Source organism: Prionailurus bengalensis, chromosome D1, assembly GCF_016509475.1.
Source record: "Prionailurus bengalensis isolate Pbe53 chromosome D1, Fcat_Pben_1.1_paternal_pri, whole genome shotgun sequence".
NCBI classification, from domain to species: domain Eukaryota; kingdom Metazoa; phylum Chordata; class Mammalia; order Carnivora; family Felidae; genus Prionailurus; species Prionailurus bengalensis.
The window spans coordinates 6,844,019-6,872,003 of NC_057346.1; the positions used below are offsets into that span (position 1 = coordinate 6,844,019).

At 38.4% G+C, this 27,985-nt stretch overlaps 1 protein-coding gene across 4 annotated transcripts in view; it reads left to right on the forward strand.

The window, feature by feature from the left end:
- The window catches only part of ATM (ATM serine/threonine kinase), a 130,113-nt gene that overhangs the window by 38,816 nt on the left and 63,312 nt on the right, over window positions 1-27,985 (forward strand). For all 4 annotated transcript variants that reach the window (XM_043579252.1, XM_043579250.1, XM_043579253.1 and 1 more), the window contains 15 exons: window positions 276-475; window positions 5,614-5,696; window positions 5,793-5,948; window positions 6,844-6,919; window positions 7,048-7,178; window positions 7,906-8,026; window positions 15,168-15,341; window positions 16,236-16,405; window positions 17,923-18,169; window positions 21,045-21,160; window positions 22,038-22,164; window positions 22,617-22,816; window positions 25,894-26,068; window positions 26,846-27,010; window positions 27,851-27,983. In XM_043579252.1, coding sequence (XP_043435187.1) covers window positions 276-475; window positions 5,614-5,696; window positions 5,793-5,948; window positions 6,844-6,919; window positions 7,048-7,178; window positions 7,906-8,026; window positions 15,168-15,341; window positions 16,236-16,405; window positions 17,923-18,169; window positions 21,045-21,160; window positions 22,038-22,164; window positions 22,617-22,816; window positions 25,894-26,068; window positions 26,846-27,010; window positions 27,851-27,983 — 2,274 coding nt within the window. The remainder of the gene's footprint in view (window positions 1-275; window positions 476-5,613; window positions 5,697-5,792; window positions 5,949-6,843; window positions 6,920-7,047; window positions 7,179-7,905; window positions 8,027-15,167; window positions 15,342-16,235; window positions 16,406-17,922; window positions 18,170-21,044; window positions 21,161-22,037; window positions 22,165-22,616; window positions 22,817-25,893; window positions 26,069-26,845; window positions 27,011-27,850; window positions 27,984-27,985) is intronic.

The window sequence follows — 27,985 nt, forward strand, 5'->3', positions numbered from 1 at the left end:
TTTTTTTGTCAGAAGTGTGGGTTCCTCTCTGTTTCGCTGTACTTGGCAGTGCTTCCGTGAATGTTTGTATAGATTATTTATTGATGACAGAATCCTAGAGTAACTTTTCATGAAGAATTTTGAAGCTTTTAGTGTTTAATCACTTTCACCATAATTTTGCTTTCCGTAGACTTTCATCCCTCTTTTTTTTTTGTAGACTGGAAAATGTTTGAGTTAATGTTCAATATATGTGTGTTGTGTCCCTCTCTTAGTTTTAATAAGGGCTTTTTATTCAGGTGCCATGAATCCTTTAGCTGAAGAACATCTTTCAAAGCAAGATCTGCTTTTCCTCGACATGCTCAAGTTCTTGTGTATGTGTGTAACTAGCGCTCAGACTAGTACCGTGTCATTCAGAGCAGCTGACATTCGGAGGAGACTGTTAATGTTAATTGATTCCAGCATGCTGGACCCTGCTAAATCCCTCCACCTGCACATGGTGAGTTCAGGGAAAGTGACACACCTTCAGTTCTGTCTGATGTTGCTGGATAAATAGAGTAGAGTATATGATACTTGTGATGGTTTGAAACTACTTCCTTGAGGAACAAATCTGACGCCAGTTATAAAAATGCTAGTTACCAAAAAATGCTGGTTATAAAAATATAAAAATCTGATGCTAGTTATAAAATAGACTTTTCCTTTTCATGTACTGTGAAAAAATTTTAAGTGGATAGTGAAACATTAAAACTCGGTTGGACTTTGGATACATTTATTATTTTTAGTTATAATTATAAATTACTTTAAAGTAGGCCAAGAAACACAGACTCCCGAGTAAAAAAAATACATACCTTGTAGTTGAATTCTGAGTCTTGCCTTGACCTTATTTACATGTTGTAGATATTTTTAGATGTAATTTCAAGATGACAGTAAAGTAATGATACTACAAGAATTCCCCTATTTCCTTCACACGCTTCCACAGGTAACATTTTACCACATCTGCCTTTTTAGTAACGCTCTATCCTTGCCTCGAATTGTCATGCGTTTTCATTCTCTTTGAATCTGGAACAGTTCTGTAGTCTTTCCTTAGGACGTTAGTATTTTTGAATAGTATAGGCATTTGTCCTTCTCTTTTTTTCACTTGCATACACCACACAGTGCTCATCACAACAGTTGCCCTCCCAATACCCATCAGCCGTCTAGCCCATTCCCCTGCCCACCTCCCTTCCAGGAACCCTCAGTTTGGTTTTGGTTAAGAGTCTGTTTTATGGTTTGCCCCTCTCCCCGCCCCCCCCCAAGTGTCTCTTCAAATCAGTATGTTTTTTTAATGTTTCTTTATTTTGAGAGAGAGAGAGAGGGAGAGAATATGAATGGGGCAGGGGCAGAGAGAGAGAGAGAGAGAGAGAGAGAGAGAGATTCCCAAGCAGGCTCCACACTCTTAGTGTGGAGCCCAGTGTAGGGTTCCACTCCACGAACCGTGAGATATGACCTGAGCCGAAATCAAGAGTCAGACACTCAACCGAGTCACCCAGGCACCCCTCGAATCAGTATTTTTACATCCTTCAGGTAAATACCTAATAATGCAACCGTTAGGTCATAGGGTAGTTAGTTGTGTTCTTAACTTTTTGAGGAACCTCCATACTGTTTTCCAGAGTGACTCCACCAGTTTGCATTCCCACCAACAGCGTAAGAGGGTTCTGCTTTCTCCTTATGCTAGCCAATACCTGTTGTTTCCTCTGTTGTTAATTTTAGCCATTCTGACAGGTATCAGGTGGTATCTCATTGTGGTTTTGGTTTTTATTTCCCTGATGATGAGTGATGTTGAGCATCTTTTCATGTGTCTGTTAGCCATCTGGATGTCTTCTTTGGAAAAGTGTCTATTCATATCTTCTGCCCACTTCTTAACTGGATTATTTTTTGGGGGGGTGTGTTGAGTTTGCTAAGTTTGCTGTAGATTTTGGATACTAACCCTTTATCCGATATGTCATTTACAAATACCTTCTTCCATTCCATAGGCTGCCCTTTAGTTTTGTTGATGGTTTCCTTCACTGTGCAGAAGGTCTTTATTTTGATGAAGTCCCAGTGGTTCATTTTTGTTTTTGTTTCCCTTGCTTCTGGAGATGTGTCTAATAAGTTGCTATGGCTGAGGTGAAAGAGGTTGCTGCCTGTGTTCTCCTGTAGGATTTTGATGTTCGTGTCTTACATTTAGGTCCTTCAACCATTTTGAATTTTTTTGTGTACGGTATAAGAAAGTGGTCCAGTTTTATTCTTCATGTTGCTGTCCAGTTTTCCCTACACATTTGCTGAAGAGACTGTCTTTTTTCCATTGAATATTATTTCCTGCTTTTTTGAAGATTAGTTGACCGTATAATTGTGGGTCCATTTCTGGGTTTTCTATTCTGTTCTATTGACTTACGTGTCTGATTTTGTGCCAGTACCACACTTCCTGGATGACTACAGCTTTGTAGTATAGCTTGAAATCCAGAATCGTGATGACTCCCGTTTTGTTTTTCTTTTTCAAGATTGCTTTGGCCATTTGGGGTCGTTGATAGTTCCATACCAATTTTAGGATTGTTTGTTCTAGCTCTGTGAAAAATGCTGGTTGTATTTTGATAGGGATTGTATTAAATGTTTGGATTGCATCGAATAGTATAGACTTTTTAATGATGTTTGTTCTTCCAATCCATAAGCTTGGAGTGTTTTTCTGTTTCTTTGTGTCTTCAGTTTCTTTCATCGGTGTTTTATAGTTTTCAGACTATAGATCTTTTACCTCTTTGGTAGGTTTATTCCTAAGTATCTTAGGGGTTTTGGTACAATTATACATGGGTCGATTCCTTGATTTCTCTTTCTGCCACTCCGTTATTGGTGTACAGAACTGCAACAGATACCTGCATTAATTTTGTATCCTGTGACTTCACTGAATTTGTGTATCAATTCTAGCATTTTTTGGTGGAGTCTTTCAGATTTTCTACATGGAATATCATGTTGTCTACAAATCATGAGCGTTTGACTTCTTTGCCTATTTGGATGCTTTGTTTTTCTTGTTGTCTGATTGCTGAGACTCATACTTCCAGTCTTATGTTAAATAACAGTGGTGAGAGTGGACATCCCTGTCTTGACCATAGAGGAAGAGCTCTCAGTTTTTCCCCATTGAGAATGTTAGCTGTGGGTCTTTCACATATGACCTTTATGAATGTTGACATATGTTCCCTCTATCCCTACTTTGTTGAAGTTTTGTATCAATAATGGATGTTGTACTTTGTCAAATACTTTTTTTTGCATCTATCGAGAGGATCGTATGGTTTTTATCCTTTCTTTTATTAATGTGATGTATTACATTGATTGATTTGCAAATACTGACCCTCCTTGCAGCCCAGGACCATGATCATGGTGAATGATTCTTTTAATGTACTATTTATTGGATTGGATTTGCTAGTAGTTTGTTGAGAATTTTTGCATCCATGTTCATCAGGGATATTAGTTTATAATTCTTTTTTTTATTGGAGTCTTTGGTTTTAGAATCAAGGTAATACTGGCCTTATAGAAGAGTTTGTAAGTTTCCTCCCATTTCTACTTTTTGGAACACTTTGAGAAGAAAATGTATTAACTGTTCTTTAAATGTTTGGTAGAATTTACCTGGGAAGCCATGTGGCCCTGGACTTCTGTTTGTTGAGAGATTTTTGAATACTGATTCAATTTCTTTGCTGGTTATGAGCCTGTTCAAATTTTCTATTTCTGTTTCAGTTTTGGTAGTTTGTATGTTTCTAGGAGTTTATCTGTTTCTTCCAGATTGCCTAAATTGTTACGTATCATTTTTCATATTACTCTCTTCTAATCGTTTGTATTTCTGTGGTGTTCATTGTAATCTCTTTCATTTGTGATTTTATTTATTTGGGTCCTTTCTTTTTTCTTTTTGGTAAGTCTAGCTAGGGGTTTATCAGTTTTATTAATTCTTTCAAAGAACCAGCTCCTAGTTTCATTGATCTGTTCTGGGTTTTCTGTTTGTTTGTTTGTTTCTATATTGTTTATTTCTTCTCTGATCTTTATTATTCTCTTCTTCTGTTGGCTTTAGGCTAAAAGCATCAGAAGAAGGGAAATATAGCCACTTGTTCTTTAGAAGCCCTCACTTTGGGTTTGTCTCATGTTTCCTAATAAGTAGATACAGATTTGGAGTTTGTTTTTTCTTGTTTGTTTGTTTGTTTGTTTTGAGAATATTAAGAAAGGAATCCCTCTCCTGCCCTACCCCCATTAATCTGTCCACCTACCAATAGATATCTTCAGTTCCACTCCAACATCATAGGATTTGTTGTTTTCTCTGTCCATATTTCTAGCTACCTTTCCCAACAGTAAGGGACCTGGCTTCCCGTTTAACTTCCATACAATTTACTTGGTTACTCAGTATTCTTATATGTTACTTAGCTCCTGACCATGTAAGTCATCTCCTTCGCCCCAGCACTGCTGAACATTTAGGGAGAGCCTGTGGCCCAGCAAGTATGCTGGGTGAGTCCATGGGCATGTCCCTAGTCCCAGAAAATTGGCAAACATGCCCGTGTTTCCTCAGACCCGGGAAACATGCCAGGGGATTCCATAATTAGAACCTCTTATGGTCGTGAAGTTGGAATCCTTGTGGAATCCTTGTCATGTTCCAGCTGTCGTGAACAAGCTTGTTGATCCTCTGACCCCAGCAAATGTGCGCAGTCGAGCCTTGTGTGATCCCCTGGTTTTGACCCTGGCCAACATTCTAGTCAGGTCTCCAGCCCCGACCAGTGAGAAAGGCTCTGAGCTTTTCTTGAGGCTTTGGTGTTTAAAGTCAGTTCACGATACTCTGTGACATCGTGCATGTGACTCTCAAAGCAAATATTTAAAATGGTCCAATTTAATCTTCTTTTATAATATCTGAGGAGGAGGAAGAAACATTTTTCTACATATGGATGCTAGGAAAAAGTATCTTTGAATTTCTTACTATAGCTAGAAAATTGTTTGGCGGCTCTTGGAAACCGGCTGCCTAGTTACAACTGCCATTGTTATACCTGGTAGTTGCTGAGTGGCCCTTGGTATCCCCAGTACCATAGAGAACCCTACAAGGTTGCCTTTAGGAAGAGAAGCCAGTGTATTTGCCTTTTCCCTGCCCACCACTATGTCTGTTGTCCAAAATTCCATAGAATAGTTTTGAACCATTGAAGTCTTATCCTGAAGCATTATTTTTGGAGGATAGGAACATAATAATCATTTCAGATTCTTGTGCAGGCTTTTAACCCCAACAGTGATTACAACTATCTATTTACTGAATTCCTACAATACATGCTAGACATTTACATTCATTTCCTTTAATCCTCAGTAATCTGGCCATGTAAGTGCCCTGTCCGCATTTTACAGGTGAGAGTACAAGGCCCCGATGACAAGGCACGTTTTTTAACCATGCAAGTAATAGGTTGTAGTGTTGGGATTTGAGTCCAGCTCTGTTTGACTTCAGACCCTTTTTGTTACTATACTGCCTCTTTTACAAATTCACTGGTCTTGTGTGTGTATTTGTGCACACGTGTGCATGCATTAATGTGTGAATTTATGGTTACATATGTATACTTATTTAAGCAAATGACCTATAGAAAAAAAATGATTTAACCCTCTCAACTGTCTTAGTATCTAGTGCTCTTAAAGGAGCTTCCTGGAGAAGAACATCCTTTGCCGATGGAAGAGGTTGTTGAACTCCTAAAGCCACTATCGTAAGAAATTAAAACCATGTGTTATGTTCACTTTAAATTTATAAACTAACTGGTGTGTTGTGCTGTACTTATAAAGTTAAATTTTTTCCACTACAGCAACGTGTGTTCTTTGTATCGCCGTGACCAGGATGTTTGCAAAACAGTTTTAAACCACGTCGTTCATATAGTGATGAACCTGTGTCAAGGCAGTATGGATGCTGAAAACACAAGGGATGCTCAAGGGCAGTTTCTAACAGTGATTGGAGCGTTCTGGTAGGTGCAGAGTATTTTGTGGCGTTCTTAACTTTCTTTTACTACTCTGGATGCAATTGTTAACTTTGTCTTTCTGCATTAGTGATTTGTTCGAATCCTTGAATGTGAGTATATACATCTTTTTTTTTTTTTCAACGTTTATTTATTTTTGGGACAGAGAGAGACAGAGCATGAACGGGGGAGGGGCAGAGAGAGAGGGAGACACAGAATCGGAAGCAGGCTCCAGGCTCCGAGCCATCAGCCCAGAGCCTGACGCGGGGCTCGAACTCACGGACCGCGAGATCGTGACCTGGCTGAAGTCGGACGCTTAACCGACTGCGCCACCCACGCGCCCCTATATACATCTTTTAACAATAGCAGAATGTAATTTCTGTTTCCTTCCTTGATTGCTTGAAGAACAGTGAACACATTGGCCTTGTCACCAGTGTATGCATGTAGTCACAGCGTGATGTGACACGAGGCAAGTTTTAACCATGTTTACAGAGGAGCACATCTTTAGAGCCCTCCTCCCACTTGATTTGTAAGGATTTCTGAATCAGTGTAGAGTGTGGTTTTGAAATCTTTGATATAAAAACAAGTTTTACAAATGTTTTCCTTTTAAAGCAAGTTTATAAATTACATGGTTTGCTGAAGTATGATAGCCCCCAGATGAGGCATGATCATAGAAAACAAATAAGGTACATTAAAATGAACTCCTTTTCAAACTAACTTTTTTTATTTGGAGTTTTTTGGAAGCTGAGAATATTGGCCTATGAGAATTACAGAATGAGAATTAAATTTAGTATGAAAAGAAATTTTGGAAGAAACCTAGAATAAGTATGATACTCAATGATATATTGTGACTGAGCTTTTAGGGGAATAATTATTTGACTTTGAAACACTTACTTTATTTCAGGCACTTAGCAAAGGAGGGGAAATGCACATTCTCTGTAAGAATGGCACTAGTAAAATGCCTTAAAACTTTGCTCGAGGTGAGTTATTCCACATCAATTATTAGTAAGGTCTCTATTGAAATTTTTAAAGTAGCCTTTGTTTCTGTTTGTTGGTGGATAATTTTTGTCTTAGTATTTCATATTTAACCTTAGTTCTTTTCCCATAGGCTGATCCTTATTCAAAATGGGCTATTCTTAATGTGATGGGCAAAGAGTTTCCTGTGAACGAAGTCTTTCCACATTTTCTTGCTGATAATCATCATCAAGTTAGCATGTTGGCCGCAGAGTCCATCAATAGGTAATAGGTCCTATATTCATGACGTGTCTAGAATGCTGCAGATCGCAGTGTCTCGTCTGGCACAGTCGTGGGTCACTAGTTGTGATATTGAAAGTAGGTAGCACTTACTGGGCATATACTGTAGGCCTGGCAGTTATGTTTTCTCTTAATTCTGACACTTTTATCACTTAGATACTATTATTTTCTCCATTTTGTGAGTAAAAAGTGTGGCTCAGTGAGAGAAAGTAACTTGCTCCGTGCCATACAGCTAGTAAGTGGTTGAGTTGAATAAGATGTGTCTCTTAACCACTTCCAGAAGGTATTGAATGTTTGGATGTCACTGTGACTTTTATATGCATTTATAAAATGAAGATTGGGACATTTCATTTTGTGCTAATTACGATTATATTTATTCTGGTGAACATGCAGTCAGGCACTGGAGTGATTCTATCATGTAGACCTGTTTTATGTTTGAGTACTTAAAGGAGCAACTGTAATTTTTTAGGACTGCATGTTTTTGTCAGGTTGTTCAGCATTCTTGAACGCTTGAAATGTTATGTTCTCACACATCTACCTAAAATATAAGCTGCTTACATGGGCTCAGATTTCATTAGTTTTTTGAAACAAGACCCAGTATGTTAGTGTGTGTCACATAGTGATTTATTTGTGTCTGATAATATACTTTGGAAAGTTGTATTTAAGGTAAATTATTTCGCTTTTTACTTTTTTTTTTTTTTTTTTTTTTAAGATTATTCCAGGATATGAAGAACGGAGGTTCTTCCACATTATTGAAAGCACTTCCTTTGAAGCTTCAGCAAACAGCTTTTGAAAATGCATACTCGAAAGCTCAGGAAGGAATGAGAGAAGTAGTAATTTTAATACTTGCTAGTATCATACACTTCTTATAAATATGGTATATACTACTTTACCAAGTGTGGTCTAAGACGACATCCGCTGGTTTACTAAAACAACTGTATGAGTTAATTGAAATTACCTTATTATAGGTTAGACTTGGTCCAATAATGGAAATTTCTTTTGATTCAACTTAGATGTACTATTTTTGTGGGAAGAACAAAATTTATTGAGTGTAAATGGCTTCCTTTTTCATTAAAATTTTAATTGAGGGGTGCCTGGTTGGCTCAGTTAAGTGTCTGACTCGGTTTCGGCTCAGGTCATGATCTCATGGTTCGTGAGTTTGAGTCCCGCATCAGGCTCTGTGTGGACAGTGTGGAGCCTGCTTAGGATACCCTCTCTCTTTCTCTCTGTCTCTGTCTCTCTCTCTTTCTGCCCCTCCCCCACTCACGTTGTGTCTGTCTCTCTCAAAATAAATAAAAATAAACTTTAAAAAAAATTTTTTTTAAGTTGAAGTATCGTTAACGTACAATGTTACATTAGTTTCACGTGTATAACATGATAATTTCACAATTCTGTACATTACCCAGTGCTTACGATAGACGTTGTCACCATATTATAAACGTAGTCACCATACAGCATTGTTACATTATTATTGAGTATATTCCCTGTGCTGTATTTTTCATCCCTGTGACTTATTTTATAGATGGAAGTTTGTACCTCTTAATCTCCATTCTCTCTTTCACCTGTTCCTCCACCCACCTCCCCTCTGATAATCACCACTTCTCTGTATTTAAAAGTCTGATTTTTTTTTTGTTCACTTGAAGTGAAATCCTATGGTGTTTGTGTTTCTTTGGTTTATTTCACTTAGCATAATACCGTCTGCGTCCATCCACATTGTTGCAGAAGTCAAGATCTCATTCTTTTTTGTGGCTGAGTCATATTCTGTTGCACCCACCTGCGCACTCATCCTCCATATATTCTTTATCCATTCATTTGTCAGTGGACACTTGGGTTACTTCCATCACTTGGATATTGTGAATAATGCATAGGGGTGCATATATCTTTTTTTTGTTTTTTTAATTTTTTTTTAATGTTTATTTATTTTTGAAACAGAGAGAGACAGAGCACGAATGGGAGAGGGTCAGAGAGAGGGAGACACAGAATCCGAAACAGGCTCCAGGCTCCGAGCTGTCAGCACAGAGCCCGACGCGGGGCTCGAACTCACGGACCGTGAGATCGTGACCTGAGCTGAAGTCGGTGCTCAACCGACTGAGCCACCCAGGCGCCCCTGCATATATCTTTTAAATTAGTGTTTTTGTTTCTTTGAGTGAGTACCCAGTAGTGAAATTATTGGATCATAAGGGATTCCTATTTTTAATTTTTTTTTTTTTTAACATTTATTTATTTTTGGGACAGAGAGAGACAGAGCATGAACGGGGGAGGGGCAGAGAGAGAGGGAGACACAGAATCGGAAGCAGGCTCCAGGCTCCGAGCCATCAGCCCAGAGCCTGACGCGGGGCTCGAACTCACGGACCGCGAGATCGTGACCTGGCTGAAGTCGGACGCTTAACCGACTGCGCCACCCAGGCGCCCCTCCTATTTTTAATTTTTTAAAGAACCTTATACTGTTTTCCACATTGGCTTCACCATTTTATATTCCCACCAACAGTGCACAGGGTTCCTTTTCTCCACATCCTCACTAACACTTGTTATTTCTGATTTTCTTGATAGCAACCATTCTGACAGGTGTGAGGTAATAGCTCATTGTGGTTTTGGTTTGTATTTCCATGATGAATGATGTTGAGCATCTTTTCATGTGTCTGTTGGCCATCTCGATGTCTTCTTTGGAAAAATGTCTGTTTAGGTACTCTGCTCATCTTTTAATCAAATTTTTCTTTAGGTGTTAAATTGTAGAAGTTCTTGGGGCGCCTGGGTGGCGCAGTCGGTTAAGCGTCTGACCTCAGCCAGGTCACGATCTCTCGGTCTGGGAGTTCGAGCCCCGCGTCGGGCTCTGGGCTAATGGCTCAGAGCCTGGAGCCTGTTTCCGATTCTGTGTCTCCCTCTCTCTCTGCCCCTCCCCCTTTCATGCTCTGTCTCTCTCTGTCCCAAAAATAAATAAACGTTGAAAAAAAAAAATTAAAAAAAAAAAATTTGTAGAAGTTCTTTATATATTTTGGATGTTAATTCCTTATCAGATATATCACTTACAAATATCTCTTTCCTTTCCGTTTTGTTGATGGTTTCCTTTGGTGGGCAAAACATATTTATTTTGGTGTTCTCCCAATAGTTTATTTTTGCTTTAGTTTTCTTTGCCTGAATTGATACACAGAAAACTTGCTAAGGTCAGTGTCCAAGAGAATACTGCCTATGTTTTCTTTTAGGAATTTTGTGGTTTCAGGTGTCACATTTAGAATTTTCATCCATTTTGAGTTTGTTTTTGTGTATGGAGTTAGTGGCCCAGTTTTATTATTGGCATGTAGCTGTCCAATTTTCCCAGCACCATTTTATTGAAGATACTGTTTGTTTCGCATTGTATATTCTTGCCTCCTATGTCATAGACTCACCATGTAAGTGTAGGTTTATTTCTAGCCTCTCTCTCATGTTACATTGATTGTGTATCTTTTTTTATGCCAGTACCATACTGCTTTGATTACTGTGATTGTGATATCTCTGGTTTTGTTCTTTTTCAAGACTGTTTTGGCTATTCAGAGTCTTTTCTGGTCCCATACAAGCTTTATAAGATTATTTGTTCCAGTTCTGTGAAAAATACTGTTGGTATTTTGATAGGGATTGCATTGAATCTGTAGATTGTTTTGAGTAGTATGGACATTTTGATAATATTAATTCTTCCAATAGGAGACCATGACATATATTTCCATTTTTCTGTGTCATTTTCAGTTTCTTTCATTAATATCTTATTTTTTCAGAGTATAGGTCTTTTACCTCCTTGGTTAAATATACTCCTAGGTATTTTATTCTTTTTGGTATAATTGTGAATGGCATTGTTTTCTTAGTTTCTCTTTCTGCTACTTCGTTACTAGTGTATAAAAAACTGCGACAGATTTCTGTGTATTAATTTTGTATCCTGCAACAGCATACTGAATTCATTTATGAGTTCTAATGGTTTTTTGATGGAGCTTTAGGGTTTTCTTTTTTTTTTTAGTTTATTTATTTTGAGAGAACACAAGCAGGGGAGGGGCAGAGAGAAGGAGAGACAGAACCCCAAGCAGGATCTGCACTGTCAGCGCAGAGCCCGATGCGGGGCTTGAACCCACAAACCACAAGATCATGACCCGAGCTGAGATCAAGAGTCAGACGCTTAACTGACTGAGCCACCCAGGCGCTCCGTGGGGTTTTCTATGTGTGGTATCATTTCATCTGCAAATAGTGGCAGTTTCACTTCTTCCTTACCAATTTAGATGCCTTTTATTTCATGTCTGGTTGCTGTAGTTAGGGCTTCCAGTATTGTGTTGAGTAAAAATGGTGAGAGTGGACACATTTTATTTGTGCCTGCTCTTAGAGTAAATGCTTTTAGTTTTTCACCATTGAGTATAATGTTAGCTGCGGGTTTTTCACATATGGCTTTTATCATGTTGAGCTTTGTTTCCCCTAAACCCTCTTTGTTCGGAGAGTGTTTATCATGAAAGATGTTGTAGTTTGTTAAATTTTTTTTTATCTATTGAGGGGATCATATGGTTTTTATTTTTCGTCTTGTTAATATGATGTATCACATTGATTGACTTGTGAATATTGAACCTTCCTTGCATCCCTGAAATAAATACCCTTGACTGCAGCAAATGGTCTTTTTGATGTATTGTTGAATTTAGTTTGGTATTATTTTGTTGGGGATTTTTGCATCTGCATTCATCAGGGATATTGGCCCCTAGTTCTCTTTTTTGTCTGTCTGCCTGGTTTTGGTATCAGGGCCTTATAGAACAAATTTGGAAGTTTTCCTTTCTCTTCTCATTTTTGGAGTAGTTTGAGAAGAATAAATATTATCTCTTCTTTAAATGTCTGGTAGAATTCACCTGTGAAGCCATCTGGTTTTGGATGTGTTTGTTGGGAGATTTTTGATTACCAATTCAATTTCTTTACTAGTAATCTATTCAAATTTTCTATTTCTTCCTGATTTAGTTTTGGAACTTTATGTGTCTAGAAATTTACCCATCTGTTCTTGATTGTCCAGTTTGTTGGCATATAATGTTTCATAGTATTCTCTTATTCTTTGTATTTTTGTGGTATCAGTTGCTTTGTATTTTTGTGGTATCACTTGCGATTTTATTTGAGTCCTCTTTTTTTTCTTGATGAATCTGGTTAAAGGATTATCAATTTTGTTGATCTTTTCAAAGAACCAGCCCTTGGCTTCCTTGATCTTTTGTTTTTATTGTTGTTGTCTCTTTTCTTTATTTCCTTTCTAATCTTTATTCCCTTCCTTCCACCAGCTTTGGCCTTTGCTTTTTCTTTTTCTAGTTCTGTTAGGTGTAAAGTTAGGTTGTTTTCTTGAGAGTTTTGTTGTTTCTTGAGGTATTGCTATAAACTTCCCTCTTAGAACTGCTTTTGCTACATCCCAAATATATTGGATCATTGTGTTTTCATTTTCATTTGTTTCCATGTATATTTTTATTTCCTCTTTGATTTCTTCATTTACCCACTGGGTGTTCAGTAGCATGTTGTTTAGACCGCGTGCATTTGTGGTTTTGTCAGGATTTTTAAATTGATTTATACCATTGTGTTCGGAAAAGTTGCTTGATGTGATTTCTGTCTTCTTAAAATATTTCTTGTAAGATCTGGTTAAAAACCAATTTGGAGAAAGGTGATGGTAGGAAGAAATGGATTGAAAACCATGTTCTGATAGGGGAGATCAACTTATGTTGGTGTTCTTTAGGGAGCCTTATGATTCTTATATTTCTTTGTAGAATAATGTTTTTCTTAAATGGCAAAATTATCTGACTGTTAGAATTTATTCACTTATTTATGCCTTGATATGTTTGTGAAAAGTATATGAGGTGGTTAATCAAATACTATCTAGTCGGTGATAACACAAAAGGACAGTTTTTGGACAGTTGGGTGAAAGAATGTGAATTTCAAAAAAAGTTTCAATAGATTGGAAAAATGAATGTGAATTATATAAGATTTAATAGAGATGCATATGGTATATTTTAAAATTAGCCTGTCTTAAGCAAAAAGGGAAAATACTGACTTGATAGAAATTCATTTGTAACAAGTCCTAACAAGTTTTACTCTTGAGAGCACTGTATGAATCCCATTGCAATAGTTATCAAAAGAAACAAATTCTGCCTTAGATGTCATTAATAGAAGCTTACTGTCACAAACAAGCTGATAAAAAGAATCTGGACTCATCTATACATTATAGAAGGCAGCTTGTATTTTGGGCTGGGTTCTGAGGAGAAGTAGATTTTTAACTAGGATGTTAAACTAGTCTGTAGATCCTGTCTCTCCTAAGGAGTTGGTGAAGGAGCTGACTTAGTGGGAACCTCATAGCTATTTTCAAACATGTCAATGATGGCCATTTAGTGAAGGCTCTTTCTTTTCCTTGTTCCAAAAAACCAGAAGTAGGATCAATGGGTAGGAGAGTTTCTAAATGTGAAGATAAACTTTTCTTTTAAGATTTTATTTTTTAATTTTTTTTAATGTTTATTTATTTTTGACAGAGAAAGAGACAGAGTGTGAGTGGGGGAGGGACAGACAGAGAGGGAGACACAGAATCTGAAGCAGGCTCTAGGCTCTGAGCTGTCAGCACAGAGCTTGACCCAGGGCTTGAAGTCGTGAACCACGAGATCATGACCTGAGCCAAAGTCAGATGCTTAAGCAGCTGAGCCACCCAGGCGCCCCATTTATGATTTTATTTTTAAGTAATCTCTTCACCGATTGTGGGGCTCAAACTCACAAGTCTGAGATCAAGAATCTCATGCTCCACCTACTGAACCAGCCAGGTGCCCGAGAAGCTTTTATCAATTATAGCTAGTCAAAAAATGTTCACATCTGTTGGGATATTATAATGATGGGTCATTAAACTAGAAGCATGTGTCATTCTGTCTAGTTGCATGATTTTATTTTTACCTTTTTTTTTTTTTTGAGAGAGAGAAAGAGCACACATGCCCATGCACGCATGCAAGTGGGACAGGGGCAGAGGGAGAGAGAGAGAATCTCAAGCAGGCTCCCTGCCCAGTGCAGAGCCTGTCGTGGGGCTTGAGATCACGACTGCGAGATCATGACCTGAGCTAAAATCAAGAGTTGGACGCTTAACCAACTGAGCTACTCGGGCGCCCCCATTTTTACTTTTGACAGTACATGTGACTGTATGTTTTGCAGTATAAAGTGCTATCTATGAAGTTATGATAATAAAAACATCTCAGGATGTATACTTTGTAATTGAAAAGGAGCTTTTAATTATTCTCCCCTACTTGGTTTTTTTTTTTTAATTTAAGTTTTTGTTTTAATTCTAGTCAGTTAGCCTACAATGTTATACTAGCTTCAGGTGTACAATGTGGTGATTCAGCATTTCCTTACATCACCTGTGCTCATCACAAGAGCACCCTTCATCCCCATCACCTGTTTACCCTCCCCCCCCACCCCTCTGCTTGCCTCTCTGGTGACCATCAGGTTGCCCTTGTTGCAATTTCTTTCTTGTTTTTCTTTAAATTGCTTTATACCTCACTGAAATGTTTGTGAATTCTTTCCCTAAGATATTATCAGAAACAGTTTTTGCACTCTGGGAACTTTGATATTTTCTCATATCTCTGCTCTTGGCTCCATCACTCTAGGGTTTAAAATTGCTCACTGGCAGGGGCCTGGGTGGCTCAGTCAGTTAAGCGGCCGACTTTGACTCAGGTCATGATTTCTCGGTCCGTGAGTTCGAGCCCCAGTCGGGCTCTGTGCTGACAGCTCAGAGCCTGGAGCCTGTTTCAGATTCTGTGTCTCCCTCTCTCTGACCCTCCCCTGTTCGTGCTCTGTCCTCTGTCTCAAAAATAAATAAATGTTAAAAAAAAATTTTTTTTAAATAAAAATAAAAAAATAAAATTGCTCACTGGCTGCTTAGACGTTATAATGGTGAACATTGATTTTAGCCTGATTGGTTTATTTGTAATGTTTGTGTACTCATATGACATCATTGTTTTTAAAATTCCGTTGCAGGCCCACAGAGCTGAGAACACTGAACTCGTAGATGAGGTTTATAACAGAAAATCTGTCCTGCTGATGACGGTGGCTGTGATTTTATGCTGCAGCCCCGTCTGTGAGAAACAGGCTTTATTTGCCCTGTGCAAGGCTATGAAAGAGAGTGGATTAGAACCTCACCTCATTAAAAAGGTACATGTGGATGAATACTTTTTATTATCTTCCTTGGGTAACTTTTAAATAATTTAAAAAGTGTAAACTTATTTTAAAGTGCCTCTTGGAGACCGTTTTATTTTTTAGATCCGGAATATTGGAAAGTAGTAACTCTTTAGTGTATGTTTATTTGTATGCGGTATCATTTATTTTTTTACCTCCAGCGTGTCACAGGGTGTTCATTGAACTGATAGGGATCAGTGACCTTTCATCAGGCAGACCAGGCCCTCTGCAATTGCTTTTATTGAGGGAGACCCATAGAGAAAAGAGCAGTAGCAGGTGTTTTGTCTGGGAGTTCTGGGTCACGACCTTGGGATCTAGCAGGGCTAGAAGGCAAGTCATAGAGCTGTGACACTTTTAAAGTTGCAAGACTGGGAAAGGAACACTAGAGTCCATTTGTGCAATCACATCAGCACATTGTTGTTGAATGTTTGCCTCTGCCCTGTTCCACTACCTCACCTCCATGGTTTGGAAAGTTCCACGCCTTTCCATCATAGATGTTCATGTGATGAACCAGTGATAGACCTGTGGCCTGACAGACCATTCAGGATTCTACCAGCATGGTCTCCATGGACCCTTAAAGTAGGCCAGCCTGTGGGTAATCAATCTTAGACCAGTTAACCTTTTAACATTTACTGAGTGGTCGCTATGTGCCAGGCAATGTGCTAATTATATTAAATACATTTTTCTTGTTTAGTGTCTCTGAAGTACAAGTACTTTTATTATCTCCATCTCATAGATGAGGAAGCCAAGGTATAGAATAGTTGAATGAATATGTCAAGGTTATACTGTAAATAAATAATGAAGGATTTAGATCTAGATATATTATTTCATTGGTTTCTTAAAGCATTGACTTCTTTCTGATTTGTGCAGGTTTTAGAGAAAGTTTCTGAAACTTTTGGGTACAGACATTTAGAAGACTTCATGGCTTCTCATTTGGATTATCTGGTTTTGGAATGGCTGAATCTTCAAGATACTGAACACAGCTTATGTTCTTTTCCTTTTATTTTATTAAACTACACAAATGTTGAGGATTTCTATAGGTAGGTGTACACACACGTGAAATATGTTCATTTTAAAATTAGAGGGTAGTGCTCGCTTCAGCAGCACATATACTAAAATTAGAGGGTAATATTTGGGAGCCCCCCACCCCCACCTGACACATGCGCATACACACATGCACATACACATGTACTTGCACGCACACACACACGCACACACGCACACACATCCAGAGCTTGGGGGCTGTATAGTAGGAGAGACAGGGCTGCTTGTTTTAATTAGAGTGTCCTGAAGGGAATCACTGGATTTAGGGTCTGGTCCTAGCTGTGCCAGTGTCTGTGCCTAGCTGTGCCAGCTGTGTAACTTTAGGCAAGCCATGAAAATACCCACTTGGCCTTGGTTTTTCAATCTGTACAGTAAGGAAGTAACATCAGTCTCTAAGGACTCTTTCAGCTTTAAATTTTTTTTTGAATTTTTTTTATTTTTACATTTATTTATATTTGAGAGACAGAGACAGAGCACGAGTGAGGGAGGGGCAGAGAGAGAAGGAGACACAATCCAAAGCAGGCTCCAGGCTCTGAGCTGTCAGCACAGAGCCCGACATGGGGTTCGAACTCACAGACCGTGAGATCATGACCTGAGCTGAAGTTGGACGCTTAACCAACTAAGCCATCCAGGCGCCCCTCTTTTAGCTTTAATGTTTGGTATTCTTCCCTATGACAAACCAAAGAGAAATTACTAGTGGCTGTTATTTCTGCGTTGTTCTTCCTTTCTGTTCCTTGGCTGTGGACCATTTTGTCATTATTTTTATTAGATTTAAAGTGTAATGTAAAAATACTTATTTTGCTAAATCCTAACTCTTGAGAAGAAAATTTTGAAAATAGATTTGGAACAACTGAAGAATCATCTAGAGAATAATGTTTTGGTCTCAGGATGATGGGAAAGCAGTGCATTATTCAGTGATCCTTGTTTCATTTTGGCGATAACAGTATTTACATTCATAGTTTGAATTCACCGGGCACCTGGGTGGCTCAGTTGGTTAAGCGTCCAGCTCTTGATTTCAGCTCAGGTCATGATCTCACCATTTGTGAAATCTAGTCCCACATCAGGCTTGTGCTGACAGTGTGAAGCCTGCTTCAGATTCTCTCTCTTCTCCTCTCTCTTTGACCCCTCCCCTGCTTGTGTGTGTGCTCTCTCTCTCTCAAAATAAACAAGTAAACTTCAGAAAAATAGTTTGAATTCATACATTTCTTTCACATTTCATTCTACATAAATGAAATAATTTTGCATAAATTGATTATGTAGAAGAGAGAAATTCATTTCCCACTTTTTTTGATCATAGAATTAGGTTGGTGTATTCTAAGATCTCTGTTTTCTTATGTGATTATTTAAAATTTATTTAACTTCATCTCTGCATTTATAAATTTAGAGTAAGAATGTTTAGTGATCTAGACAAAGTGATGTTCTAATGCCCGTTTCATTATTTTAAGGGCTGTATTGTAAAATTTGACTTTGAGAAGTTATATATAACATGTACTTGAAATTTTTACATTTTTAGATCTTGTTACAAGGTTTTGATCCCACATCTGGTGATTAGAAGTCGTTTTGATGAGGTGAAGTCCATTGCTAATCAGATTCAAGAGGATTGGAAAACTCTTCTAACACACTGTTTTCCAAAGATTCTTGTAAATATTCTTCCTTACTTTGCCTATGAGGGTACAGGAGAAAGTGAGACAGCACAGCAGAGAGAGACTGCTACCAAAGTCTACGACACACTCAAAGATGAAAACTTACTAGGAAAACAGGTATGACTTCACTTTTACCTACTAGCTCTAGGCCGAATGTGGGGCTCGAACTCACAATCCTGAGATCAGGGGTCTCACGCTCTACCAACTGAGCCAGCCAGACACCCCTCTTGAGCCCCTAATTGGTCTGAGATGTAACTTAAAGACTTTCTTTTTAGTGTTTATATATTTTTGAGAGACAGAGACAGAGCACTCTGCGAGTGGGGGAGGGGCAGAGAGAGGGAGGGAGACACAGAATCCGAAGCAGGCTCCAGGCTCCGAGCTGTCAGCACAGAGCCTGACTTGGGGCTTGAACCCACAAACTGTGAGGTTGTGACCTGAGCCGAAGTCGGACACCTAACTGAGCTACCCAGGTGCCCCCTGAGATGTGACTTTAAAGTTTTAAGACCAGTCATCATTTATGTAGTAAAATTTAATATGTAGTCATCACTGTCCTGTCTGGTGTAGGCAATCCGTGAATTTTTTTATTGTTGTTATTTCAGTGGTCTCTTCTTTTGAGTGGCTTTTATAAATGAAATGTTTTTAATCAGGAAAATTTTTAAAAACTTTGAAATTTATTGCTTTTTCATTTTTAAAATTTATTTTTATTGGCAGTAATACCTGAATGCAAGCTGGGTGTTCAATCCATGCACTACTGGGCAGTGTATACAAAGTGTTCCTCACTTTCTCTTCAGTCCCATTGAGCTCTTTACTGTTCAGGGAGAAGTATGATCCCAGACTCCCATGTTCTGCTCTTTGTTTTTTCCATGACACTTACCACCTTTTAACGTGTAATGTAAGTTACTTAAGAATATGGTTTATCTTCTCTGCTGTGAGTACTCGGACAGACTTTCTGCTGGTTTTTTTTTTTTCTGCTTTGTACCCCTGCTACTTAGTATGTAGTGAATACTCATAATTTGAGAAAAGATGGAGTCAAGTAAAAAAGGATCTAACAGCTTCTGTTTTTAATATAACTTACATACATCTAAAATAACTTGAGGGAGATTACATTAAAAACACATATATAAACTTTGTTTAAGGTCAAAGAGGATTGGCAACTCTCAACTTTTTTGTTTTGTTTTGTAAGTAAGGGATGACTAAGCAAAGTTGGCTAATGTTAAAATTACAGTTAGATAAACTTCAAAAGACTTTTTTTTGTTTGCCCCCTGACCTATATGGAGCCAGCAAACGGAACGAATTTCCCAGCTGCTTAGAGGGACCACTGCCGGTCAGAGTTGCTTCTCAGTCAGTCTGGAGGCAAACAAGGAGCTCCCTTCTCAAAAGTTACTTGGAACTGGATGTTAGAGCTCCAGAGGTTATGGAATTTATGAAAGACGCTGCTTTTATCCCCTCCCAGCCCATCTTCCTGCTTAGACTTCTAAGCAGACCTAATCTTACTACTTTTTAAAATTATTCAAACCAAAAGATAGCAATTTTCAGAGTCAGAGTAAGTCTAGGAGGAGAACATAATTACACTGAGGCCTGATTGAAACATCAGTCTTGAGAATGAAGAGAGGCAAACTTAAATGATAATTTCTTATCTTCTTGGTTAAAGACATGAATTTTTATTAGTTTCAATTGCAGTTAGCATTAAGTTGTCACAAGTTAAGTTTTTCTTTGATTCTCTAATACACACTTTCTCTGAATCCATCTTGTTGATTCTTTTTTCAGTGAGTAAGGGTTGGTGCAGCTATTATTATTAGTCTCTAAGCCTCTTAAAACTGTCACTTGTGGAAAGCCAAAAATATTAACAGTTGCAACATTGTTTGCTTGTACCTAGACATCTGAACAATTTGTATGTCCCTCAGCTAAACAGTACAGATCGGGCTTATTACAGAATACTAGGAAACTAGTGAAGCCGCTGGTCATTTTTTGTGTAAGGGAATTCATGAGTTTTTCCTTTGTTATTAATCAGATGGGGCCAATTTGTCCTTCCTTGTCCCAGATATACTTTGAAATGAGCTGGTGTTTTAAGAGGGTTGAAACCTTGGAAGTGGTGACCTGAATGACGGATGTGTAAGCCTGAGGGAAAGGCTAGCACCTTTATGTTTGGCTTCCTTTTTGTCACATTTTAAAATGCTTCTGTTATGAGGAAGTGTGTTTTCAAACCTCCTTGCACACCAAGTAAATCAGCCGTTTATTTGCCTTTAAGTTTGGTACCCTTGTAATTCCTAACTTGGAGAGCTAATGAGTCCTCCTTCACAACTTCATGACCGTCCTTCACTTGGCTGGGGTATACGTAACGCAGCAGGCCCATTCTGTATAATTAGAGAATGTGTGCCTCTCTCTGGGAGGCCGCTGTAACAGGAGGTGGATCGATGGAGAACCTGCTCCTGTCTGGGAGGATTTTAGTTGACTGATGATGACAGGGGATGTGGGGGCCAGCTAGGCTCAGAATTTGGCACATCAGCCAAGTAGAAATCTGGCGGAAAGTTCTGCAGGGAACAGAGAAATGCTTATTGCCAGTCACTGGGAATTCTTACAAGTATTGTTAAATGAGAGAGATCTCCCAAGTGAGTCAAGAGTCAAACGCAGACTGAGAAGCCATGTAGATCAGTGGGGAATTTGGTTGGCAGGAAAATTACTAGGTTGAGGAATTCAGTGCTACAGCTGAAGCCTTAGTTAAAATGATTCTTTAAAATGAAACTAGAGTCAGATTAAGGGAGTCTTGTTTGGTTAGATTTCCTTACTCTCCCCCAGGCTACAAGTCGGTTGCATAGCAGAAAAAAGTGGAGTTAGCCGTATGTCTTGGCAGATCTTAGGTCTTTCATCATCTATTTCCTTTTACGGTCACTGATTAATTTTGGAAATGATGCCGTAACATTAGCCCCTTGAGCCGTGTTAAAGCTCACAGACATAAGAACTTAAACATTATTTTAATTTTGTATCCTTACAGATTGATCACTTATTCCTCAGTAATTTACCAGAGATTGTTGTGGAGTTACTGATGACATTACACGAACCAGCAACTTCTGGTGGCAGCCAAAGCACTGACCTCGGTGACTTTTCAGGGTACGGGTATTTTAAATTTAGCGGATTAGCTGCAATCTCAGAATTTCCTTGGGAAGCTTATTGCTTGACACCTCCAAATGTCTATTTCAGTTTTTAGGCACAGCTGTGCTTTTAAATTGTTTCTTTAAAAGTAACTGCCTTTGACTTGAAGTACCACCTCCTTGCCTCTACTGGAGTCTTCCCACCATGATTGCTCGCTCTTTCAGGTGGATCACCTGGTTTGCAAATCCGTTGACCTTTTCCTTCTCAATCTTTCCATCTGTTTTTTGAAATTTCATGGACACATCCATGGTTTTCTTATCTGTGGCTTGCATTTCTAGACCACCTTTTCTTAATGCTCCTTAGCTCTCAGAATCTTACCTATGACAGCTTAACTTGGATGTGAGACGCACTTGGCTGTATATGAATGTTACTTTCCCAGCTTGATTGTAAGCTTCTTGAAAGCACCCTTTACATTTTTTTTGTGTTCCCTACCATGCCAGCTGTGCAAAAAAGTAATAATATCCACCCGAGTACTTTTACTGTATAATTTCATTTGATGTAAATAGTGTTTGATTTCCCAGTCTTAAGGCATTAGTGCTTTTACAGTACTAGCTTAGAACTTTAGTTCAAATATGAAGTGATACCAAGGCTCATTTGTGGGATTGCCATTAACTTCATAAAAGATTTCGTGAGCAAATCATTTAAAATTGATTCAGTCATGGAGGGCACAGGTATTTAGATATGCTGACTGCTAACATGTAGACCGTCATAAGTCATTTGTGATTTTATTTAAAAGCCAAGTTTTTCAATGGAAGAGTAGTTGTAGAATGTGGGATTATTATTGTCTTAATTCTGTTCTGAAAATGATGACTGCGTGTTTTCCTCTGACTCTTAGGGATTTGGACCCTGCTCCTAACCCACCTCATTTCCCATCACACGTGATCAAAGCAACGTTTGCCTATATCAGTAATTGCCATAAAACCAAGCTTAAAAGCATCTTAGAAATTCTTTCCAAAAGCCCTGTGAGTACACATTCCTATTAAAATAACTGAAGAGAGAATTCCTTCTTTTTCAGCTCAAAAATCTGTGTAAGTGCATCTTAAAGAGAAAAAAAGATGAACAAATGGAAAATTCATCTGAATTAATTAAAAAGTAAAACACTCCTCAACAAGTTTATATCTTGGTATCTTACCTGTCAGTATTCATTGATGAAGCCTGAATTTCATGACAGTTTAGTCATATGTTAGCTCAGAGTATAGATATTTTTTAAAATTATTTTTTGCTTTCTGAAAGCTAGATAAGTTGACAATTGTTTTTTAAGTTTATGGTATTAATTTTCTTAATGTAATATTTGCCATTGATATCAAACCAACACAAAATTCTGTAATTTGTTATTTTGAATATAAAATACATTTGTTATAGCTGAGTATAAATGATTACGTAAGTTTTTATGAAATGTCTCTTTATTTTCTAGGATTCCTATCAGAAAATTCTTCTAGCCATATGTGAACAAGCCGCTGAGACAAATAATGTTTATAAAAAGCACAGAATTCTGAAAATATATCACCTATTTGTTAGTTTATTACTGAAAGACATAAAAAGTACCTTAGGAGGAGCGTGGGCCTTTGTTCTTCGAGACGTTATTTACACTTTGATTCATTATATCAACAAAAGGTAAGAAATATATTTAGAGCAATATGTAAGTTTTTTCTACCTTGTTAGTTGAAAATTTACATAGTTTTAAGATGTAGAAACCACGGTATTGTTTTCTTTATTTTGCTTTTTAATATATATCTACTTAATATTTTTTAAAAATTGCATTACTATTTCTTCATCTCAAAAAATATTAGTATTAAGGGTCTTCAACATTTAAAAAAAAATTTTTTTTTTTTTTTTTTTTTTTTTTTTTTTTTTTTGAGAGAAACAGAGTGTGAGTCAGGGAGGGGCAGAGAGAGGGAGTCACAGAATCTGAAGCAGGCTCCAGGCTCTGAGCTGTCATCACAGAGCCCAACGCAGGGCTCGAACCCACAAACTGTGAGATTGTGATCAGAGCTGAAATCTGATGCTTAACTGACTGAGCCACCCAGATGCCCCAATTCATCATTTTAAAATAAACGAATTTTAGATGGCCTGAAATAACTATGTCACTATAGTGGTTCTGGTCACCAGTTCCTGTGTGTGTGTGTGTGTGTGTAACACCCACTCTCCAGACATACACACACACACACACACACACTTCTCCAGACACCTGCTGGGTGTCCTACAGTTCAACTCAGATGTAGTTGGTTAGTGTCAGATTCCACAGACTGAGGTTTCAGTTCTGCAAGACTGCCTGCCCCTCCTTCCTTTCCAGTGGCAGTCACTAGCCAGGATTAGCACCTGTGCTGACCAGCCAGCTCTACACTGCAGGTTCCAATGACCCTCTTCCTACAGTTCTGAGTCATTTTTAGAGCCGCTGTCAGAACTCAGGATAGCTGTTTACTGACTAAAATACCGCTTTATTATAGAAGGACATAGCTCAGGAAAAGCCAGATGGAAGAAATCGCGTAGGACCATGTATAGGGAAAGTGGGCACCACTTTGGATGGACTTGACATCCTCATCAGAAATCATTTGGCCCTTGATGTGTGGATTTATTTCTCAATTCTCAATTCTATGTCCTTGGTTTGCCCTTGTGTCAGTACTACCTGGGTTTTTTGCTGTTGTTTTTGTTTTGTTTTTTTGAGAGAGCACAAGTGGGAGGGAGAGGGAGAGAGAATCTGAAGCACGCTCCATGCTCAGCATGTGGGGCTCAGCCCCACAACCCTGGGATCAAGACCTGAGCTGAAATCAAGAGTCAGATGCTCAGCCCCCCAACCCACCCAGGCACCTTACTCTGATTATTTTTTTAATTTTTGTGTGAATTCTTTATGTATTTTGGATATTAACCCTCATCAGATACAGCATTTGGAGATATCTTATATCTTACCTTGTTGTTTTGTTGATAATTTCCTTTGCTGTGCAAAAGCTTTTTATTTTGATGAGATTTTTTCTTTTGTTTACCTTGCCTGAGGAGACATACCTAGAAAAATGTTTCTCTGGCTGATATCAAAGAAGTTACTGTCTGTGATTTCTTCTAGGAGTTCTGTGGTTTCAGGTTTCCCATTTAGGTGTAATGCATTTTGAGTTTATTTTTGTGTGCAATTGTAAGAAAGTGGTTTAGTTTCATTCTTTGGCACATAGCCGTTCAGTTTTCCCAGCACCATTTGCTGAAATGACTGTCTTTTTCCCTGTTGTAGATTCTTGCCTCCTTTGCTGTGGATTAAGTGACTATATAAGTGTGGATTTCTGGGCTCTCTGTTTTGTTCTGAAAAGTGGCTATTTTACTATTAAATTGTGGTAAATGGGGAAATCACACTCTCCCCTTCCCTAGGGTTTGACTTTTTTTTCCCCTAATTGTCGAAGGTTGTAGTGGTCCATATGTTTCGTGAGTGTGCAAACTCTTTTTGCCAAGGGTGTGTTCCTCACCGTATATAGCTACTGAAGAGTGTTCCTTGTGTTCAGGTAGTATTTTTACACAGATTTCCTTGAATGCCGAGAGCAAGGGATTGAATATGAGAGAGACAGAGAGAGAATGAGAATCTTTCCCAACTTCTGCAGGTTGGCTCTTTGTGAGGACTTGCCTTCACAGGCAGGTTCTCACCGAGCCTAGGGACTAGCCCAGCATGAACGCGTACGGTCTTCCTGGGTGTTTTTTGAATAAGGTTCGTACCTTGGGCATATGTGTGGCTTTCTCAGTGTCCCAGATATATGAGAGATTTTGAACTCTCTAATTTCAGGAAGAAACTTTCTTCCCAGCTTTTCATCCTAGGCTTTAGGCAGTCTGTTGCATGTCTGAACAATAATCTGTTGCCCCTCACAGCTGTGGGTAGTTGGCCAGTGTTATTTATGGTGCTTTTGAGCACTGCTCATGGCTCTTACAGCCTGGGGAGATTCAAGTAAGACAAACCAGAGTGAAGCACCCGCCCTTCAGGTAGCTCCCAGACAGGCTTAGGACAGATACAGTCATTAACAAATACGCTCTGCTTTGCTCCATCCAGAGCAAAGGGCCAGGATCCCATGCTGGGAATGGGGACTGTAGTTTTTTCATCACACCCGCCAAGCTGGGGAGGGAGTAGCGAGGCAGAGGCTGGTAGAACGCCATGAAGCTTTAAGTCTTTTTTTTTTTTTTTTTTTTTTAAACGGTTGTTTATTTAGAGAGAGAGAGCGCGCCAATGGGGGGAGGCAGAGAAAGAGGGAGAGAGAATCCCAAGCAGGCCCCACGCTGTCCGTACAGATCCCAGTGCGGGGCTCGAACCCATGAACTGTGAGATCATGACCTGAACCGAAGTCAGATGCTTAACCCACTGAGCCACCAGGCGCCCCTCCAACTGTTTATAAGTTGCTGTTTTTGTTTGTTTGTTGTTTGTTTGTTTTTTAGCATTTGCTCGACTTCTGTGCACCTTTGCCTGTTTGACAGAGTTCTGACAAAGTTCTGCCCGCTCGTCCTGTCTTCCAGTGTTTCTGTCAGGAGGGGGGATTGGAGCTGTCTACTCTCTCATTTTGCTGTCGTCACTTCTCCTTTTGGATTTTAAACCATTAAGGAATTAGATACAAAAGTGACTTTTGTGTCGGGGTCACTTCAGAATTAGAGCTGCTGAATAAAGATGACTTTTTAATGAGCTCATATGGAAGCAGTTTCCTAGAACTTACTGTTTTTTGCCTGTGTCACAGGCCTTCTCGTTTCATGGACGTGTCGTTACGAAGCTTCTCCCTGTGTTGTGACCTGTTAAGCCGGGTTTGCCACACAGCAGTCACTTACTGCAAGGATGCTTTAGAAAATCACCTTCACGTCATTGTCGGTACACTCATACCCCTTGTGGATGATCAGATGGAGGTTCAGGAACAGGTGATGCCCAAATCATCTTCACAAAGATATTTGACATACGTTGATAAAGCGTTATTGGAAGGAGCTGAACGTTTTACGTTTACTTGGTTCAGTGAGTCATTTCAGTGAAAATATTCTTTGAAAAATGGTTGGAAAAACATTTTCAGTTAATTAAGCCTTGTAATCATTTAATTACGGAGCACCTAATAATTTTTTTTAATTTTTAAAATTTTTTGTATTTGAAAGAAACAGAGACAGTGCGAGTTGGGGAGGGGCAGGGAGAGGGAGGAGAGAGAGAGAATCCCAAGCAGGCTCCGCACTGCCAGCATAGAGACCAGTGTGGAGCTTGAACCCACAAAACCTCAAGATCATGACCTGAGCTGAAACCATGAGTTGGGTGCTTAACGGATCGAGCCACCCAGGCGCCCCCAGTAACTTGGATCTAACAGATTACCTAACAGTGTCTGTCTCTTACTTGGTTTGAAGTGTAGAGGTAATGAAAACGAGGGACAGCAGTTCATACCACTGTTCATGGTGTGTGAGATACTGCTTAAATAAAATGTTCCGGTAATATTGGCATTTCTCTACCCCAGTGCCCGTGCTGTAGCAGCAACTTACGTACTTGTTGACTCATTTGAAAACAGTAATAGCTGGTACTATAGAAGTAATTAGAACATTTTATCTGAACTAGGCCAGTAGAGTTTTTAGCACTTATTATAGTAGGTTTGGTTGTTCTACTTTAGAATATAATTAAACCATTTTTTCCTTTTGATTTTTTCTTTTTTAAATTATGTTTAGGTATTGGACTTGTTGAAATATTTAGTGATAGATAACAAGGATAATGAAAACCTCTATATGACAATTAAACTTTTAGATCCTTTTCCTGACCATGATGTCTTTAAGGATTTGCGTCTTACTCAGCAGAAAATTAAATACAGTAAAGGACCCTTTTCACTTTTGGAGGTAATAATTATTCCATCATCTTACTATTTTGTATTAGGATAAAGAGCAGTACTTTTTGAACACTTCTAATTCTCTGAAAGAAAACAACTGAGTTTTAAAAAAACTGTGATAAAAAATAACCTGAGATTTAGCTTCTCAACAAAAAGTGAGTCTTAATATATCCTCTTGTATTGCAGCAAAATTGTAAATATTAACTTTTTTTTGTTATGGTCTGAAATTAAGTATTGAAGAAATGTGGTATAAAATATGCTTGATTTTTATATGCATCAGATTCATTAATTCCTCAAAATGACTGTGTGATCTTTTGAGGGACAATTTGATGTTTGAAGTAGAGATGATATTTGAATTTTTAAAGAGTTTTTCAAGTTTTAATCTTTAATCTTTATAAACTTGAAAATTATTTTCAAGTGTATTTTTTAGCATAAATTTTATTCCAATTTTAAAACCATACTCTATATTTGACTACATATCAATGTGATAATATAGCTAAATGTACTAAGATATAAAACGAGAGTTATAGTACTAAATAAGTAGAAATTTAAACTTTTCCCTTGGAGTATGCTAATTATAATCTTAAAATCTTAAGATGTTCTTGTGAGAGAGTCAAGATTAAAACATTGGCCAACAAAACAAAACAAAACAAAACAAAACAAAAAAACCAAACCACATTGTAGGACTGAAATGGAAGAAGTCATTTATTTCTACCTTGTTTGGTAATAATAAAGCTGTGAGTCAGTGTCTGCGAAAGGCTCTTAGTAATTTTTTTCTTTTGAGTTTTATTTCGCAGACTTCATACAAATCAAAAAACCGGTTATGTTTTTAACTAATGCTCTCTTTCAGGAAATAAATCATTTTCTCTCCGTGAGTGTTTATGATGCACTTCCCTTGACAAGGCTCGAAGGGTTGAAGGACCTTCGCAGACAGCTGGCACAACATAAAGATCAGATGATGGATCTCATGAGAGCATCTCAGGGT